This window comes from Scylla paramamosain, chromosome 2, assembly GCF_035594125.1.
Source record: "Scylla paramamosain isolate STU-SP2022 chromosome 2, ASM3559412v1, whole genome shotgun sequence".
NCBI classification, from domain to species: Eukaryota; Metazoa; Arthropoda; class Malacostraca; order Decapoda; family Portunidae; genus Scylla; species Scylla paramamosain.
In genome coordinates this window covers 17,401,164-17,419,642 of record NC_087152.1, presented here as the reverse complement: position 1 = coordinate 17,419,642, position 18,479 = coordinate 17,401,164, and the positions used below count along the sequence as shown (strand labels likewise).

Sequence of the window (18,479 nt, the reverse complement as noted above, 5' to 3'; positions counted from 1 at the left end):
TATATATATATATATATATATATATATATATATATATATATATATATATATATATATATATATATATATATATATATATATATATATATATATATATATATATATATATATATAAAATGCACACACACACACACACACACACACACACTGTTCTTCAGACATATTAATGGGAAGATGAAGAAGGAAGGTGTATCAAGATTGAAAGTTGAAGGAAAAATCTATGAGGATACACAGGGCATGGCGGAGGTTATAAACAATAGTTTTAGATCGGTATTTACTGTGGAAGGGGAGTCTGATGCTAGAAGGGATATGTTGGTGAGGAATATACTAAGTACAGTCTCAGTCAGTTATGAGCAAATACTTAAGATGATGGAAGAACTTGATATAAATAAAGCAACTGGTCCAGATGGAGTATCAAACTGGATATTGAAGGAATGTAGAGAACAACTGGCTGATAAAATTCAGTCTAGTGGTGACATCACTATTACAGGGAAGAGTACCAAAAGATTGGAAGAGAGCAAATATTACACCAATATTCAAAGGAGGAAATAAGGAAAACCTACTAAATTATAGACCAATGTCCTTGACTAGTGTTGTAGGAAAACTATGCAAAAGATTAATAAAGGAAAGATGGATGGAACACTTGGAAAGAGATAAGTTTTGGTAAATTGTCAATTTGGATTTAGGAGGGAAAGATCATGCTCCATGAACTTACTATTCCTTTTACTTGTCCTTTTATTAAAGGGTAATCGATACTGTGCAGGAGAGAGATGGATGGGTGGATAGTGTCTGCTTAGACTTGAAGAAAGCATTTGACAAAGTACCACTCTGAAGATTGCTATGGAAGATAAAAAATTATGGAAATATTGGAGGAAGACTGCTGGAGTGGATGGAGGATTATATGGATGATAGAGAGATGAGAACAGTAATACAAGACCAGAATCCATCTTGGCTGAAAATAACTAGTGGTGTCCCACAGGGGTCAGTGTTGGGACCGATAATGTTTGTAATATGTGTGAGTGACATAAATGAAGAATTAGACAGTTATATGAACTTATTTGCAGATGATGCTAAGCTGATGAGAAGGGTAAAAAATGTAAATGACTGTATGGTACAGCAATATGATTTAAATAAGGAAAATAGATGGAGTAAATCTTGTCAAATGGAATTCAATTTAAGTAAATGTAAATAGATGGAGTTTGGAAAGAGTAAGAAAAGAATACAATATCATTATGAAATGGATGGTGTTAAGTTACAGAAATCAAAAGAGGAAGTGGATTTGGGAGTAACAGTTACTGAAAATTTGACTCCAGACTGATACATTGATAAAATTACTGGAGAGATGATGAATTTGTTAAAAAAGAATAAGAATGGCATTCTCATATTTAGATGAAGGAATGATAAAAAAAAGTTGTTGATATCCATGATAAGACCAAGATTGGAATATGTGGCAGTGGTGTGTTCTCATATAAAGAGGAATATTATAAAATTAGAAAGAGTACAAAGAGCAGTCAATAAGATGGTTCCGGAGTTGAGTAAGTTGACCCATGAAGAGAGATTAAGAATGTTGGAAATTCCTACCCTTGAAAATAGGAGAGAGAGAGAGGGGATTTAATAAACATCTATAGAATGATAAATGGTAAGGAAAATGTGGAGAAAGAATGTTTTACAAATGTAGACATACAGAGTACAAGGGGACACAGTAAGAAGTTGAAGAAAGTTAACTGTAGAAGAGACCTCAAAAAGTATAGTTTTCCTCACAGAAGTGCAAACAAATGGAATGAACTCGGTGAAAACGTTGTGAATGCCATAACTGACCACACTTTTAAGACCAAACTGGATAGATATAGAAACGGGATACTACGAGATTACTCCCCTACTGTAAACCACAACTAGGTAAATACACACACACACACACACACACACACACACACACACACACACACACACAGTGGAACCTCGGTTTTCGAACTTAATATGTTCCCAAATGCTGTTCAGAATTCGAAATGTTAAAAAACCGAAACTATCTTCCCCATAGGAATCAATGTAAAATGGATTAATCCGTTCCTAGACACCAGTCTACCTGTCCTAGTGGCTTATGACAGACCCTTCCATAGCCAAGGCTGCTTCACAACATCAGCCCACAATTTATTTATCCAAAAAGGATGTACTGAATGAACTTAGTGACACAGAATTCATTAGAAGATACTGTTTAGACCATGCAGGTATTCTCTTTGTTACTGATCTAGTGAGGGGAGCCTTACAGAGGGACAGGAGGAAACCAACCCACTTACCGCCAAAATTAAGTTGCTGCTGGAAAAATGCAATTGTGCAGTAGTAATGGCGTTGGTGGTCATCAAGAGAGCCACAGGTGTCTCAGGATTTATCCTGAGCGCTGCAATTTGTTTCTTTACATCAAGACTTTTTAACGGGATCACATTTATCATATTTTGAAGATTGAATTACTGTCTTATGCTGTTTCTCCTCCAAATATATAAAAATGAAGTAAATATTTATAGAAACTATAAATTAGTAATAAATGGCAGCCTTTGCTATGTCTTAATATTTGAAATCAAGTAACTTTGTTCTAGAACCGAATTATGGTACAGCAATCGAAACAATAACGAATTAAAAATTTTGTTCGAAAGGGGAGGCGTTCGGTAACCGAGGTCCCACTGTGTATGTGTGTGTGTGTGTGTGTGTGTGTGTGTGTGTATATATATATATATATATATATATATATATATATATATATATATATATATATATATATATATATATATATATATATATATAAAGAAGTGAGATTAGAGAGAATAACCCATACGTAACCCTTCTCTAAATCGCAAATGCGTAATAACAAGAAAAGAATAAAGGCTAAAGAAAGTCGATGAGAGAGAGAGAGAGAGAGAGAGAGAGAGAGAGAGAGAGAGAGAGAGAGAAGCACAGTAAGCAAAGTGGTTTGAGGGAGCATTTGAACTGACGTAGAGTTATTGAACTACTAGCAGGCAGCTATCATACCATACCTATGGAAATGCGTCACACACACACACACACACACTATATCCTTATGAAATACGTAATGTACATCTGACCTGTGACACAGATTTGAATAATTATCATCTTTAGCAACCCTGTAGCTCCACTAGTATTATATTGATAAGCTTATCATTCACCAAATATTTTCTATTGTCCTAAAGAAAAATAATAATTTAGTACTCGATTTACTCGGTTTCAGGTTTCAGAGTGTAAACAATACACTCGGTTTGCCCACCCCTACCATACACTGTGCTCTCGTTTAGAAAAAAAAAAAATCACCCAGGCTTCCCCCAAACGGTAAGAAATTTACCATACACTGGAGGCACTTTGCCTTTGTACCATTCCAGGGTCCTCATTTATTCTGTCATTCTTCCATTTATTAAGTCCCACTCACTTCACTACTCATTCTATCTCACTTTTCCTCACATCGCACTCTAACTCCTCTTTCTACAAATGATCCTCCAGTCGCACACAAACTGTTTCCCTCCAAATGGTCGACGCCCAACTACTATACCACTCTGCTCCAGCTTGACACACTCCGTCACCCACTTGCTATTACAGTCCACAGGTAAACTTTTCTCAATAATCTTGCATCCTCCAATCTAGCTTTCTACCTTAGGGTTGCTTTCATATACTTTTCTCTAAATGTACTCTATATCATATCACCTTGAGCTTATATTGCTGCATACCTTGGTACATTGTCCCATCATTGTTACTTTACGTATTTTACCCTACTTTAAACTTATCTAATTTGCTCTCGTTCCTTGGGATAACATCCATACCATTAATAATACCTGGGACACCCCACACTTCCACACTTTTCGTTCTCATCCTTGCTGCTCTTCCCAGTCGACCTACCCGCTGATCCACCATTCTAATCTTTTCATTCTTTGGGCTTTGGGCACATCCACATCTCTAAATAATTGTATTCATGCATCTGTTGCAACTCACTCTCCTCAAGTTTCTATGCTACATTTCTCTTATCCTTTGATCTTTTCATTATCATTACCTTGCTTCTCTCTCTCTCTCTCTCTCTCTCTCTCTCTCCACAATATCAAATGCAGAGGGCGATTTTACCAAACACTTTGACTTGTCATGTGACACCGATTAACAATTTTTTATCAATCCCTATAGTACGATAAATTCATCAGCCATGTGCATGCTCTGTACACAATGAGTAAATCTAACGAAATTAATACAACTGAACAGTAAAGCATAAGCTATAGTAGACTCGAGTCATGTCATGTTTCTTTCTCGACCGGCAATGTATTATTAACAAAGATATCGTGTGAAGTAGATACAGTAACACGTATCTTTTATATAGAAAGTAAGAGCAAGAGAGGTAAAGTGATAATAACACTGAAAAAAAAGAAAAAAAGTCGAGGGGAAGATGCAGGGCAGGTGGGGCGTGGCAGGGAGTATAAAGAAGTGAGATTAGAGAGAATAACCCATACGTAACCCTTCTCTAAATCGCAAATGCGTAATAACAAGAAAAGAATAAAGGCTAAAAAAAAGTCGATGAGAGAGAGAGAGAGAGAGAGAGAGAGAGAGAGAGAGAGAGAGAGAAGCGCAGTAAGTAAAGTGGTTTGAGGGAGCATTTGAACTGACGTAGAGTTATTGAACTACTAGCAGGCAGCTATCATACCATACCTATGGAAATGCGTCATAATGGATATGAAGGAAGGTAGAAAAGTAATGGGGCAATGTATAGTAAGAGGGAGATGAGCCAAGATATGAGATACTGAAAGGGTTGTTGACTACTTGAATATTGCTGCCATATCAAGTCTGGAAATACGTAACAAAAGTTAAGGAAGATAAATGGGCATAGATGCAATAAAGTGGACAAAGGTGGAAAATGAGGCGAAAATTAGATGAATGATAGCTTTAGATTTTCTTCCTGCTTTTCCCTTTTTGCATCCAACCACTTCAATAGTTTTGTTTTTCTAGTAGGGTTTGGATGGTTGGAAGATGCAGCAGTGATTGATGAGAGAAAGATCCTCACCAAGGTAAGACATCAAGTTCTCAATGAGTAAGGGGACTGTGTTCTTAAAACACTTCTGCGCCGTATCTCTGCTGCTTTCAAAAGCCTCCAATTGAAGTGAGACGAGATTTCAAATGTGTTTTTTATTATTTTAGTGACATCAACAATATTTCTATATTATGAAAAGAAGAAACACTCTTGAGAACTCGGCTGATCATTTCTGTGGCCTCAGAAAATAGTCGTGGTGAAAGGCCAGAGTGTTTCAGAACAGTCTTACTGTGGGTTACTCTGGGACTTTGGTTACTCAAGGTGCCGCTAGCATTGAGTGGCGCACCTGTTTGTTTACTACAGATGGTGCGCGTCCGTCGCCAGTTACTACCGAGGAGGGACAGGCGGCCGCCCCCTCACACATGCTGCACTAACCATGGATCCACCTGGTAAGTGCCTTACAGTTTGCTCATGTACGTAGAAACCCTCCGAGTCACAAATGAGGATGAGTTTGGGCCGTATTCCTTAGCGCTTTGTTCTCTCATGAGTTATTTTTCAAAGGCCAGAGGTGATTAGTCAGGGAGTTTTCCCATTGGTGATGCAAATTCCTTGTCAAGTCGTCATTAGAACCGTGCATACGCCATGTATAATGTCAGATAACTTCCACTGCAGGCTGGTGAAGGAAGTCGAGATAAAGCGCTCATTTGTGCATGAATACAGGCCTCACTCATTCACTTACTGACCCGTGACCTATTCTGGAAAAAAAAAAAAAGTAATATTTTGCTTCAGTTTGAATGTCTTGTAGTGTATGCCATCGGTGTTTAGGTGTTAGTTGTTTATTAGTGTAATGTGCTATGTCTTTACTGTTTCAATGGTGTGTCTTAAGTAGATGTGAGAATGGGAAGGGATGCTTGATGACTGCTGTACCTTGTGGGTATACCTTACAGTTTACACTGATTGCGTGTCATGATGAGGGTCTCAATATCATCTTGTCGGGAGAACCGTTTCTCAATATTTGTATAGAGTGCTAACTGACTGACTGGTGCACCACAAACCAGTCAAAAAGAGAACTAGGACAAGTCATAGAAAGAAGGACCAAGGAAAGTTCATGATACTTCAATCCTCTTATTAAGAATAAGAACATATGCATCTGTAATATACATGACCTGATGAATCTGTATCAACAACCTCAATACCTTTATATATATATATATATATATATATATATATATATATATATATATATATATATATATATATATATATATATATATATATATATATATATATATATATATATATATATATATATATATATAGTCACTGGCTTTTCAGGATATGTTGACTTTTTTTTTTTTTTTTTTTTAATAGAGATGTGGACAAGTTTTCTCAGGACAAATTTGGGTGCTTTTCCTATAGATGTGGCGTTATTTTCATGGAAAAATGTTAAAGTATTACTTATATGAATTTTTCACCAGATCATAATTTCATTTCTCAAACAAATACTGAAAGGAGAAAAATCATCAAGGTTATTCCAGAAAAAAAAAGATTGCATCTTTTAGGTGGAGTGATTGGTATGTACTGTTTAAGAAAGTCAGATGCATTTATGACAGATCACATGAAGATCTGCTACTTCAAATGTCAAATTTTCATATGGATCAGGGTCATGAGATCGTTACAATTCTGAGTGATGTGACATTTAGCAAGGCTTTGATGAAATTCTGTTTACATGACAATTTTATTTCTGAGAAATAAAGAATACAGGTAAGTAAATAAAAGTGTAAAACTAAAGGGAATTTTTGCCAAGCCAGGAAACTACAGCTAACAAGAGTGCCCTTAATTGCCACACTTTGGCCATGGCAATAAATCCCCATGTTTTACCAACCCACCATGATGAGGCCTGTGGTAATGGAGCTAGGGAGTGGGGAATCTTCCATTTAGCTAGTTGTGACATTCTGCATGGCATGTTCACCTGTGGAATCATACATATTGCAGCCTCTGAATTCTCCCAACCATACTAATTTGTGGAACCATCGAGGTTGCAAGCTGTGAAGCTGTCAGCTTTACTAACAAGTGAAAAATTGTTCAGGTTGCAAGGAACGTATGTAATTTAACTTAACCTATCCAGTTGTGATGTAAACTCCATTGTGCCATAGAAAATCTGTGATGATTACGTAAGGCTGCTGCTCTATCGATAGAAAAAAGGTGTCCGGTAAAATTATTGCAATCAGGAAGATTTGGAGCTGTGATAAGATAAAACATGTTTTACTCCCTTGTTGCAGTGAAATATACTACATTATCATTGATAAGTAGTTGGAGCAGTTAATCACAGAGTGTGATAGTGTGAATATCTCTGCAAAGGTTGTCTGCCAGTAGGCTAACAGAAGATACAATTAACACAACAGCAGACCAAGTAGTTCAAGGTAAATTTAGGTCTGCTAATATGATGAACACCCAATATCAACTTATTAGAAAGGTATCCTTCCTATTATCACAGCAGCATGATAATATCACACAGGCCCTGATGGCTATGCATTCCTAGTAGTTTTGGGGCAAAGATTAATTTCTTTCACTCCCCTTCACTATAGGTATAGAAACATTGGCATCCCAACTGAGCTATTTGCCTGACAGCTGTGGTGTCAAACAAATGATGATCATCAAGTTGCTTTTGATAAAAATTGTTAACTTTCTTAGTGACTTTAAGTTGCACTTGTCTTGTATATGGGTATGAGGTGAAATCTCTTCAGGGAGACTTTTCTGTTTTCGATTGATTGTTGCCTTTTGTAAAAACTGTGTCTTAGGTATGAGTAGCTGTCCCTGTCTGTCTTAGGAGAATTCCTTATAAATCGTTCTCTGAATGGACGTTGTTAGTAATTTTTATATGGTGTTTTTTTTTTTTTTTTTGTAACCTTTCAAATATGACAACTCTTCTGCATTCAAATGTATGTGAAGGGTGTATCTTGAACTAGTATGAGCAACATAGAATTTGTCTGCCAAGAAATTTTTTTGTGCAAGTCCTTCAGAATTCAAGTCCAAGTTGGGGGAAGTATTAGATGTGTTCATTTCTTTCTTTGAATAATTATCTTCTATTTTCAGGGAAAGGTGCAAGTGAAATGGGAGCTGGAGTGGATGCAGGATCAGAGAATGAATTAGCTATGGCAGAAACAATGCCAGAAGCAATGAACAGAAAGGAAAGTGATTTGTCTGAGGAGCCGCGGTTGCCTAATGTATCCAGTTCAGTGGGTACCCATGACTCAGAAAGTGTGAACCCTAAAGTGCCTTCAAAAGATCCACACAGCACAACTACGTTACACATGGAAGACCCAGAGAGAAACTCAACAACCTTGCCAAGTGTAGAGGAAAGTAATGTTAAGCAGATTTCTACTGGAATATCAGATATTTTGTCAGAGAATTCTGATATTGAAAATAAAAGTAAAAATTCTAATTCTTTAACTGAAAACAGTGACAATAAAACTATATCAAGTGATCAGTATAACACAAGTAGTGAAAATGGTGGTGCAATAGCAAGTGAGAGTAGTGGAGGTATTAGTTGGAGATCTGAGGGTGAATCAGCACTGCCTTCTATGGGGATTCTGCCGGATGTGGAGGGAACCCCAGACCAAGGTGCCCAATCCAAGAGACCACAGCCTCCAGACGTGGCAGCCCAGTGTGTTGCCTCAAGCTCTGCTGCACACAGCCCAGAAACACATGCAGTGGATCCCTCAGATGTGGTGCACAAGATCAAGAAGATCAAGTGGCAGGATATTGAAGTGCCCATTATAACACAAAATAATAATGGCCCGTGTCCACTTATTGCCATTGTTAATGTAATGATTCTCAAGGTAAGCAGGAGCTAATGTGCCCCTGATGTAGAGGACCTAACCATTGGTAGGCCTGGCCTGTCGGGATCTGATTCATGAATATTCTAAAAGTTAAACATTATAAAGAGGAAGATTTGGCATGAAATTGCTTTCCTCTGTCTTATAAATTGCTGCCTCTGACATGCATACATGATACTTGGGGAAAGTGTGCAGCTGTAATGGATATTTATAATTATTAAGAAAATGTTGGTACAACAATGAATACATTTTTGCGAACCTAATTAAAGATGATCAACTTGTATGGATGTTCCAATTATCATTCACATAATTTTTAATATCATTATTCCTGATGGGATTGAGCAGATTTATAAGTCTCTCCTGTGATACTGTAATGATACTTATTTTCCCAGGGCCAGATCACGTTACCAGCTGACAGAACAGAGATCACGGGAGGAGACTTGGTGCTGGTAGTTGGGAATGCCCTATTTGACCAGCCAAGGAACTCACTCCCGTCAGACATGAGGCGTCATGTAGAGCAGAACACAGAAGATGCAATCAGTATTCTCCATAAGCTACTTACTGGCTTAGATGTTAATGTTAAGTTTTCAGGGTAAGTTTTCTAAATTATTTTTAATTTGTTATTTAATAATATTCTGGTAAAACTTGTTATCATCATCATTTAATTTAGCCTTCTTATTTTTACTTCTAGGATTGGATGGGTTAAGAGTCCTTCACTTGTTATATTTATAGATTATTACTTCTCTGGTCATCCTTATGTCTTCCTCTCCACACTGTCTCCAGGTCTTCATTGGTTTTCCCCTTGGTTTCCTTCTAGCTACCTCAAACTTTGATGCTCGGATCAATGGGAAGACCAAAGAAATTTTAGAGATGGTGTGTGGAGCATGACATAAAAATAATCGTGATGGAATACTTGAGTTTGCAATATTTTAGTTGCTGCAGGTTGACCAAAATTTGGCTTCCTTCTCAAGTCAGTTTTTCAGTACATTAATTTATGACATACCCCTCTATTCTTAGGGTGCGAGACTTTGAATTCACTGGTGAACTGTGCGTGTTTGACCTGCTGGGCATAATGCTCTATCATGGGTGGGTGGTGGACCCCTCCAGTGAGGCAGCTGCCATCATCAAGCACCTCTCCTACAACCAACTCACCAACAACATATTTGCCTGGAGAGAAGAGGCTATTAAGAACAACAACAATGACCTCCTTGTAAAAGGTATTGGTTCTGTTATCAGTATGTTCTTTTATTAGTTATGTTATTATTGTCAATTATTATGTCTTGCTTTACAATTATGTGGCCAGCTATGCTTTGCATAAGCTCCTTGGGTGTAGTAGGATTGTTCACAAGGCTCTTTCCAACAGTTTCCAACGGAACTAAGAGTGTGAATGACGTGTATGAGTGTGTGGTGAGGGTGTAGCCATCCTGTGTAGGATTGCTGGCCTGGTATATAAATGGATGGACAGAAAGATAAATCATTATTATTATTATTATTATTATTATTATTGTTATTATTATTATTATTATTATTATTGTTATTATTATTATTATTATTATTATTTATTGTTATTATTATTATTATTATTATTATTATTATTATTATTGTTATTATTATTATTATTATTATTATATTATTGTTATTTATTTATTTATATATTTTTTATTTATTTATTTATTTTATTTTATTTTTTTTTATTTTATTTTACTTTATTTTTTCATCTCTGTGGTATGGGAGTAGCCAGGTTATGTACTCTGGCCAGTGTGGAAGAATACTGTGTTAATTCTTTATGCATTGTGAAAAGCATCTAAAATGGACAGAGTTAGGGAACAGGGAATGCCCTGTTTGCTTTTTTAATTTCCTCAGTGAGGCAAGACATGACTGCTTGTTTAGGGAACCTCCCTTTAACCCTACAACATCAGTCCCCTTAAAATATTTATGAGCCTTGATTACTTATTGATATTATTAAAATAACTTTTTTTACTTGGACAGCCATGTTGTGTGAAGAATTTATGGCTAATAGTGGATCTCAGCTCACCATCCATGGTCTCTTTGAACTGGGATCTGCCTTGCGTCGTGAAGAAATAGCAGTTCTCTTTCGCAACAACCACTTTTCTACCATATATAAAAGAGGGGTATGTAGGTTCTGTGAGTGATTTCATAATGTTGAATCACATTTCACTAACAGATTTTTTTAACTGAATATCATGCTCATGGCATGGAAGTATGTTTTGCAAGAAATACCATGAAGTAATTATTCTTATTTGAAACTTTTGTCTTTGTGCATACAACAGGATAGCATTATACTGCACTCTAATAATATTCTTGTGCTTGAAATTCCAGGACCAGCTTTATCAACTCCTCACTGACCAAGGATTCCTACATGAAAACATGGTGTGGGAAACTCTGAATGATGTGGATGCCACCTTCTCTGAGTTTGTTAATGGGAACTTTGAGACCATCCCACCTGCTCCTGAACCATCTCCATCATCCAGTGACCTTCAGAACATGACTCTTCAACAACAAATTAATTCTGAGTAAGTTTGCAGTACATTTTGCTGTTGATTCTTCTATATGTCAGGAAATGAAAATTCTGAAAGCTCCTTGAGGAATTTTGGAATATAAACTGTTACTTTGTACTTTTAACTTGGGTATTTCTCTAAAGTTTACTCTGAAAACAATTTTCCAGTATTTATCAAATTGGTTACCAGTATTAGGCTTTCATTAGTATAGACTTTAGATGTAACATTCCAGTTTCCAGCATTATAACTGTTCCTCATACATTGTTTCTGCTATCGTGTAGCTCTGTGTTGGTGGATGTTGGGGTGCTGGGCTGAAGCTAATAGGTCTAGGATGCAAATCCTTTCATTTAGAAACTGATTTGATGCATTTTTCTTGCTATTTTCTTTCCCTTGATCTGACTTGCTGTCTACAGCAGTATTTGAGATCATCTTTTTGTGTTGGGTTTCTTCTATTTCCTTTTCTTTTTGTTCTTTTCCACAATGCTCTGCTTCACCAGCATTCTTGTTTAGCAGCCCAGGATCACTTGTGACCATTATACTTTCATGTTTTATATATATATATATATATATATATTTTTTTTTTTTTTTTTTCTCAAGTTAATAGGAACATTTTCTTGATGTCTATAATTTGACTTCCGAATTGCAAATTATTTGAATTAATAAGAGAAAACTTTTTGATAGATATGTTGGCTTAAGTTACTGCTCTAGAATATATTGATTCAACTAATGAATGATAGATTGGATGGGGAAATTTGTATATTTGACATATTCATATCCTAATTTCTTCCTGAAAGGGGCATGAAGTCAGTTGAAAAATAGTTAAATATCCATCACTGTTCTTCTGTGCATTTAACACTGCAAATGTATTGGCAAGCTTAAATGTTAAGAAATATTTTAACCTACACCAAGATTTATATCAAACATGCAGTTATGGGAAAAGAAAAAGTTACTACCTTGTTCTCCAGTATTCAGACAGTAAATCCTGATTTGTTATTTAAGCATAAATGAAATTTGTTTCACATAGTCACTGACGTATTATTAAACTTTTGAGATGACTTGATATTACTGCCACTAGTCTCCATCACATTGCAATGATATTTCTTCTCAGTCAACAATTGGCAGCAATGCTCCAGCGGGAAGTAGATGAGCAACAGCGCCAACAGCAAAACTTTGAGCGTCTTAAGGATTCCCTTGGCCTACATAATATGTCAGAGTGAGTGCTGCTCTTTGAGATCTCTGCATACAACACTTGAAGTTATATGTGATGATTGCATTTTTATAGTTGTGTCTCCTGTACCCTCTTCTATTATGCAACTTTGTGCCACTCAGCTGTGTTATTTTTTTTGTTTATTTATTTATTTATTTATTTATTTTATTATTATTATTTTTTTTATTTATTTATTTTTTTTTTGTGTGTGTGTGTGGTCTTTTGGCATGCTGCTAGTTTACCCAGAACCTGTAGTGTTGCAGTTTGAATTGTAAGTTGATCTGTGAAAGCCATTATTGAACAGCATAGATGTGGTAACCTGGCAGCTATTGTGTTGTGATTGATGTGCAAGGCTGTTAGAAGTGATATCAAACTTGGTGTGTTCATGACTGTCATAAGCTGATTAATTTCTTATATTTTATTTGAATGAGGGCTAATACATTGTTTCATCATGTAAATGTTACCTTCCACCAGGAACTTCACCAATAATGTAATATCATTCTCATCTTTCTATCTACCTACCTATTTATCTCTATGTATTTACAGTCTGAGTCTGTCTATGTATCTTCATCTATCATCTTCACTCCTCTGTGTTAGTTGCTCATCTATTCTCCTCTTGATGCAAAGTTAGGGGCCTATGCTGTAGGTGTGTGTGGCCTTGACACTTGCCTCTGCTATCATTGGTCTTTGAACCTGTGGTAGATAGTATCCCATATCTGGGAACACATGGCCACTGTAAAATCTAGGTTTCCATAGTTTACCTTCCTCAGGTTTATTGACCAACTCAAAGGAAGGATGTACAGCTATGTGTGTGGCAATTGCCTAATCCAGATTTAAACTGTGGCTTACAGTTCATAACTAGACATATTAGGCATTGCACCATGTGGGCACTATTTGTGGGATGTGGTTGGTTTATCTTTTTTTTTCCCATTAATGATGCAGAATTTTCATTAAACTACCATTCAAATCATGAAAACACTTTTAAAGGCCACAATAATTTCCATTCAAGCCTTTTATAAGTAGTTGGGATAAAATTCTTGAGACTGTGGATCCATTTTGATTGATAGTGCCAAATATATATGCTATGTATACTTCAGGGCTAGGTGAAGTACAGTAAAACCTTGGTTCACGAATGCCCCACATCACAAACAAATTGGTTCTCTATCTAGTTTTGTGAAGAAATTTTAGCTTGGTTTACAAATGATGCTTTGGGGTACGAACACACATTACACACAATCCATGAAACCTTGTGCTCAGTTATTTGTTTGAGATTGCTCTGTTGAAAAACATTATTTTTTTTCCCTTTTTTGCTATTTAAACCTCCATTATGCCACCTAAGAAGGAAAAAAGTGTTAGTGATCATAGCAGTAGGAAGCCTAAACGTATTACTATTGAAGTAAAGAAGGAAATTATTGCCAAACACAAGAATGGCATTTGTGTAGCATTCATCAGCCCACGAGTGGTAACCCATCCAATTTCTAATATTATAATATACTGTAACTCTCTCTCTCTCTCTCTCTCTCTCTCTCTCTCTCTCTCTCTCTCTCTCTCTCTCTCTCTCTCTCTCTCTCTCTCTCTCTCTCTCTCTCTCTCTCTCTCTCTCTCTCTCTCTCTCTCTCTCTCTCTCTCTCTCTCTCTCTCTCTCTCTCTAAAAAAATGTAATAGACATGTGTCCACTACCTGCATTCATCAGTAATTGAGTGTCGATCTGTATTGACATTCGACACTGGTAAGATGACCTTCCCATCTGCATCAGCATACACACACACACACGCACACACACACACAAAGAGAGAGAGAGAGAGAGAGAGAGAGAGAGAGAGAGAGAGAGAGAGAGAGAGAGAGAGAGAGAGATGTAGGGAAGAGTGAGGGGATGGAGGGTTTTAAAAGGGCAAGTAATGAACCAGGAAGAGGGGAACTGTACCCCCCATATAGCCTCCCTCCCCTGGTAGAGGGGTATGGGATCAAGAGAAGGAAGGATAGGGGGATATGGAGAACAAGGGAGAGACCATAGGGGGGAAACTGATATGTTAGCTTTGCCAATGAGACTTCCTCATCTGGATAGAAGGTGGGGCATGGTGTAGCTCATTTATGTGATTGGTGGGAGGAGCAGTAGAACCTCAAGGACAATATATGGATTCTTTAGCTAAAAGCCAAAAGAGAATGCAGGATCACTCAACAACAACTAAAACAGAATGTAATTATGTTGCTTATGTATGAATCATCATATTGAAAGAGTAATTAAGGATGTGTATTTCAGTTTCATTTTATATTCTTCATCACAAAAAAAAAAAAAAGTAAAATACCATATTTCTGTGGCTGAAACATATTAATCATATTTTCATTAATTTCAATGGAAAAAATTTTTTTGGTTCGCAAACAATTTGGATTGCAAACCAAGGCCCAGAATGGATTAAGTTCATGAACTGAGGTTCTGCTATATACTTGAAACATTGCTGAGGATGCATAGTGTTATAAAAATCCCCTCTGTACCTTCCATTTGTACTAAGGTTATCATTACCATAGCATACTTGCACTCATGGGTCACTCCTTGTATTCTCAACATTGATATTTAGTTGTTACAAAATTAAGCCATGAGGAAGAGCATGGGAAAGAGGGCAGAAGGTGAAATTCTTGTTTATATCTCATTGCTGTTGATTATCCTTAGTTGAATTACATTGCTTCAATCCGATAACATTACTGTTTGTGTGTGTGTGTGTGTGTGTGTGTGTGTGTGTGTGTGTGTGTATGTGTGTGTGAGCGCGCGCACGTGCGCGTGTGCATGCTGGTTAAGCTTCATTCTTATAACCTTGCAGTGAAGAGATGGCAAAGAAGCTGCAAGAAGAAGAAAACAGGTTAGCAGCCGAGGCAGAAGCTGAAGTTCAACCGTCCCGCCAGGCCACCACAGTCCCTCCATCTGTGCCCACACCCATCCCGCAGCACAACCCTCAGCCACAAGAGGACAAGAAGAAGAAGGAGGTAAGAATTTTTTGTTTCTGAATTGTTTTCTCTTGTACTCACAAAATAGCAAAAATGTATTATTTACAAACCTATTTTAATTGTCCATCACAATCATTAGAGATTGTATATGTTTTCTGTGAGCTAGGAATTAAAAGTGGTGAGAAACAAGGTTAAGTCTGGGCATTCAAAAAGGAGTGGAAATGTAAAGTACAGGAGTACCTGTGTGAACAAGCTGCTGGTAGCAGTGGAATGCTTGAAGGAAGAAGTGTTTATAAGAGAAGAGGTGAGGCCATTTCCTGCTGTGCTTTATCTTTGGGAGCAAACTTAAATGTTAGAGAGATAAATAGATAGATTTCTTTCACAGACAAGTAGACCAGGCAGGATGTCAAGTCTTGTCTCTTTGTGGGGGTTCCTGGTTCCCTTTCCTACCCCCCCTCCCCCCTTTGGTCTACTTTTATGATGCACAGGAAATATGACTACAGTATTTTTTCAGCTGGGTTAGAGAGTGTGCAGTTTGGCTGACCCACTACAACAAAATAGTGATACATTTGGTGAGAAAAGATTCATTGCCCACACATGCATTCAATCATGCATGAATATGGAGAAACCTCTTTATGTAGATAAAACTGTACATTTGTTATTTCAGTGTGTGATCCTCTGAGAGTGGCAAGCAGTGGACCAGGTGGTACCCCTTCCCACTGGGCCAGTGATGGAGCAGTACTCTTCTCCTGGGCAGTGAAAGTGTGTGGGTGGCTTTGTGATTGTTATTCATTATGAGAAAAGATGGAAAAAAAAGTTCCTCTCCTCCCTAGTCTAATTAACATGTACATTGAGTGTATAAAGTCACTTGGTTTTCATGTCTGGGATATTAAAGTGAATATTAAGGAAACATATTGATATATTTAATTTGTTATGATAGCTTTGCCATAATTGTGTACTTTAGTTAGGCAATGGCAACATAACAATAAATCTTAAGTATCAAAAAATGATAGGTTATATGCTTGCCATATTTGCTTGTCCTGCAATAATAATATTTTTCCCTATTTTGCCCATCTCTTCTCCAGTATTCTTCTGTGAACTGAGAATGTCACAGGCAGATTTATGTGTTTTTAACAACACCCACCACTATTCAGTTTTCAGGGCCAGGGTTGGCATAAATTTCATCACACTTAGAAAACATGTATGTACAGAAAGTTATTTATTTTGTTGAAGAAATTGTGCTTACTTCTATATTATGTATCTGCTGGTTACTCATGTAATATACACATATATCTATATTTTCCAGAAAAAAAAAGTAGTTATGTGAAAATTATTTAAGACATTGTTATGGTAATCTTTAGTAGTATTTCATATTGTCTACAACTTGAAAAGAAAAGTATTTAGTAGTGAAGTAGATACTTAGCATATGAGAGGATGAACCTTTGTAGAGTGTGAGTTTAGTGGTGGAGTGTGTGAGTGTGAGGATGAGAGAGTGAGAGGTGTGGGATGTGCAAGGGTGAGATGCATGGACAGGTGCAATTAAAGATTTTCCTGCCGTGGCCTCTCACCTGAATAATTGAGTTCCCATGAATCATAGTGGTCTAAACTGTTTCATATTGCATCAAGTTGCTGAAGATACAAATGGTATAAAGTGGATGACTAACAGAAAGAATATAGATGCATTGAAAAGGCTTTGTGGTATAATGCATGATTTACTTAAATGACTAGCAGTGAATGCACATGTTGTCACTACTCTGCATTTCAGTTTTTATCTAACCTTTTGCATGCATCAGTTGTATTTGGCTGTATTTCATAACCGAAGTATTAGATGTATTTTGTTAATTTCACTGACTAGGTGTTTCTTGCCTTTTTTGTAATAGTACCATTTCCTTTATCATTTACCAGTTCTCTAAATCTTGACTATAGACTTATAGACTATTAGCTAACCAAATGGTTTCGTGTCACAAGAAGTCTCACAAGAAATGACATGAAGCAACTGTAGCTCACCTCTGCTAAGTCACGAAAGTCTTATTCATGACTATCTTGTGTTAAGAGATCCCTCAGCTTTTTTGTAAAATTACTGATTCTGAACCTCTTAACTAAAGTTTTCTCTTCCTCTTCCAGTCTGATAAAGGTTTGTGTTGCTTGCATCACTAACTACAGGCACTGTCACAGTTGTTGTGCAACATTAACACACCACACATTCATCTCGCTGTTCCTTTCAAGTCTTTCGTGTTCTGTTTCTAGATGATTTTCATGGTAGTTCTTATGTATCCATGTTTGTCCTTTTGTTTGAGTTTCATATTTGCTTTATATAAACAACAATAATAACAATAGTGCCACATAGACAGTTGTAGGTCCAGTGTTTTGAACCCAATCAGATCCTGTTTTGATGCTAAACTACTGGAGGGTGATCTTGGCAGACTGTATTAGTGGTTAGAGGAGTGACCATTGCAGTTTATTAAAAAATGTGTTATATTTAATGTATAAAATCATTATAAATTAACCAGTCTCATGAAAAATTACAAAAAAGATAATTTGCTATGTTTGTAAATTTTGACCTATGATCTAGTAAACAGTTATTGCTAGAAATCAAATTCACCTAGTGCAGGATTAGGATTAATTGGTAGAAATCCAAATAAAAAAAACCAGCACTGAGGTTATCTTGATAATATATGATGGCTCTAGTCAGCCCAGATTTTAATTATTCGAGCTTTTGTATTTATTATAGTGACAATGAATATTGATATGGTAAAAAAAGATAGATTAAAACACTACTTTGCATTTCCTAGAAAGAAGAATGAATGGTGCAGGTAGCCTGATTTGTCTTTGAATAGGTAACAGATTATTTAACTATGGTGATATGGGTAAAATTCTTTCAGGAAATAAGAGATTGAAATCTGGTGTGGGTTAAGTTAGTAAAAAGTAAGTTTTAAGGAGTTAGGCTGGAAATGGGTTTACAAATA

At 36.6% G+C, this 18,479-nt stretch overlaps 1 protein-coding gene across 3 annotated transcripts; it reads left to right on the top strand.

The window, feature by feature from the left end:
- Positions 1 to 5,299: 5,299 nt before the first annotated feature.
- Positions 5,300 to 18,055, top strand: LOC135111098 (ubiquitin carboxyl-terminal hydrolase MINDY-1-like). Of its 3 annotated transcripts, none has more exons than XM_064024050.1 (9): positions 5,300 to 5,457; positions 8,105 to 8,850; positions 9,240 to 9,439; positions 9,865 to 10,064; positions 10,837 to 10,979; positions 11,188 to 11,381; positions 12,475 to 12,579; positions 15,390 to 15,552; positions 16,181 to 16,828. In XM_064024050.1, the coding sequence occupies exons 1-9, from the start codon at positions 5,445 to 5,447 to the stop codon at positions 16,193 to 16,195; spliced, it is 1,779 nt and encodes a 592-aa protein (XP_063880120.1). In that variant the 5' UTR covers positions 5,300 to 5,444; the 3' UTR covers positions 16,196 to 16,828. The 3 variants fall into 3 exon arrangements, with proteins under 3 accessions (XP_063880120.1, XP_063880137.1, XP_063880129.1); XM_064024059.1 differs by lacking the exon at positions 5,300 to 5,457 and adding an exon at positions 7,321 to 7,431; XM_064024067.1 differs by lacking the exon at positions 12,475 to 12,579 and having other exon boundaries at positions 16,181 to 18,055.
- The last annotated feature ends 424 nt before the right edge of the window (positions 18,056 to 18,479 follow it).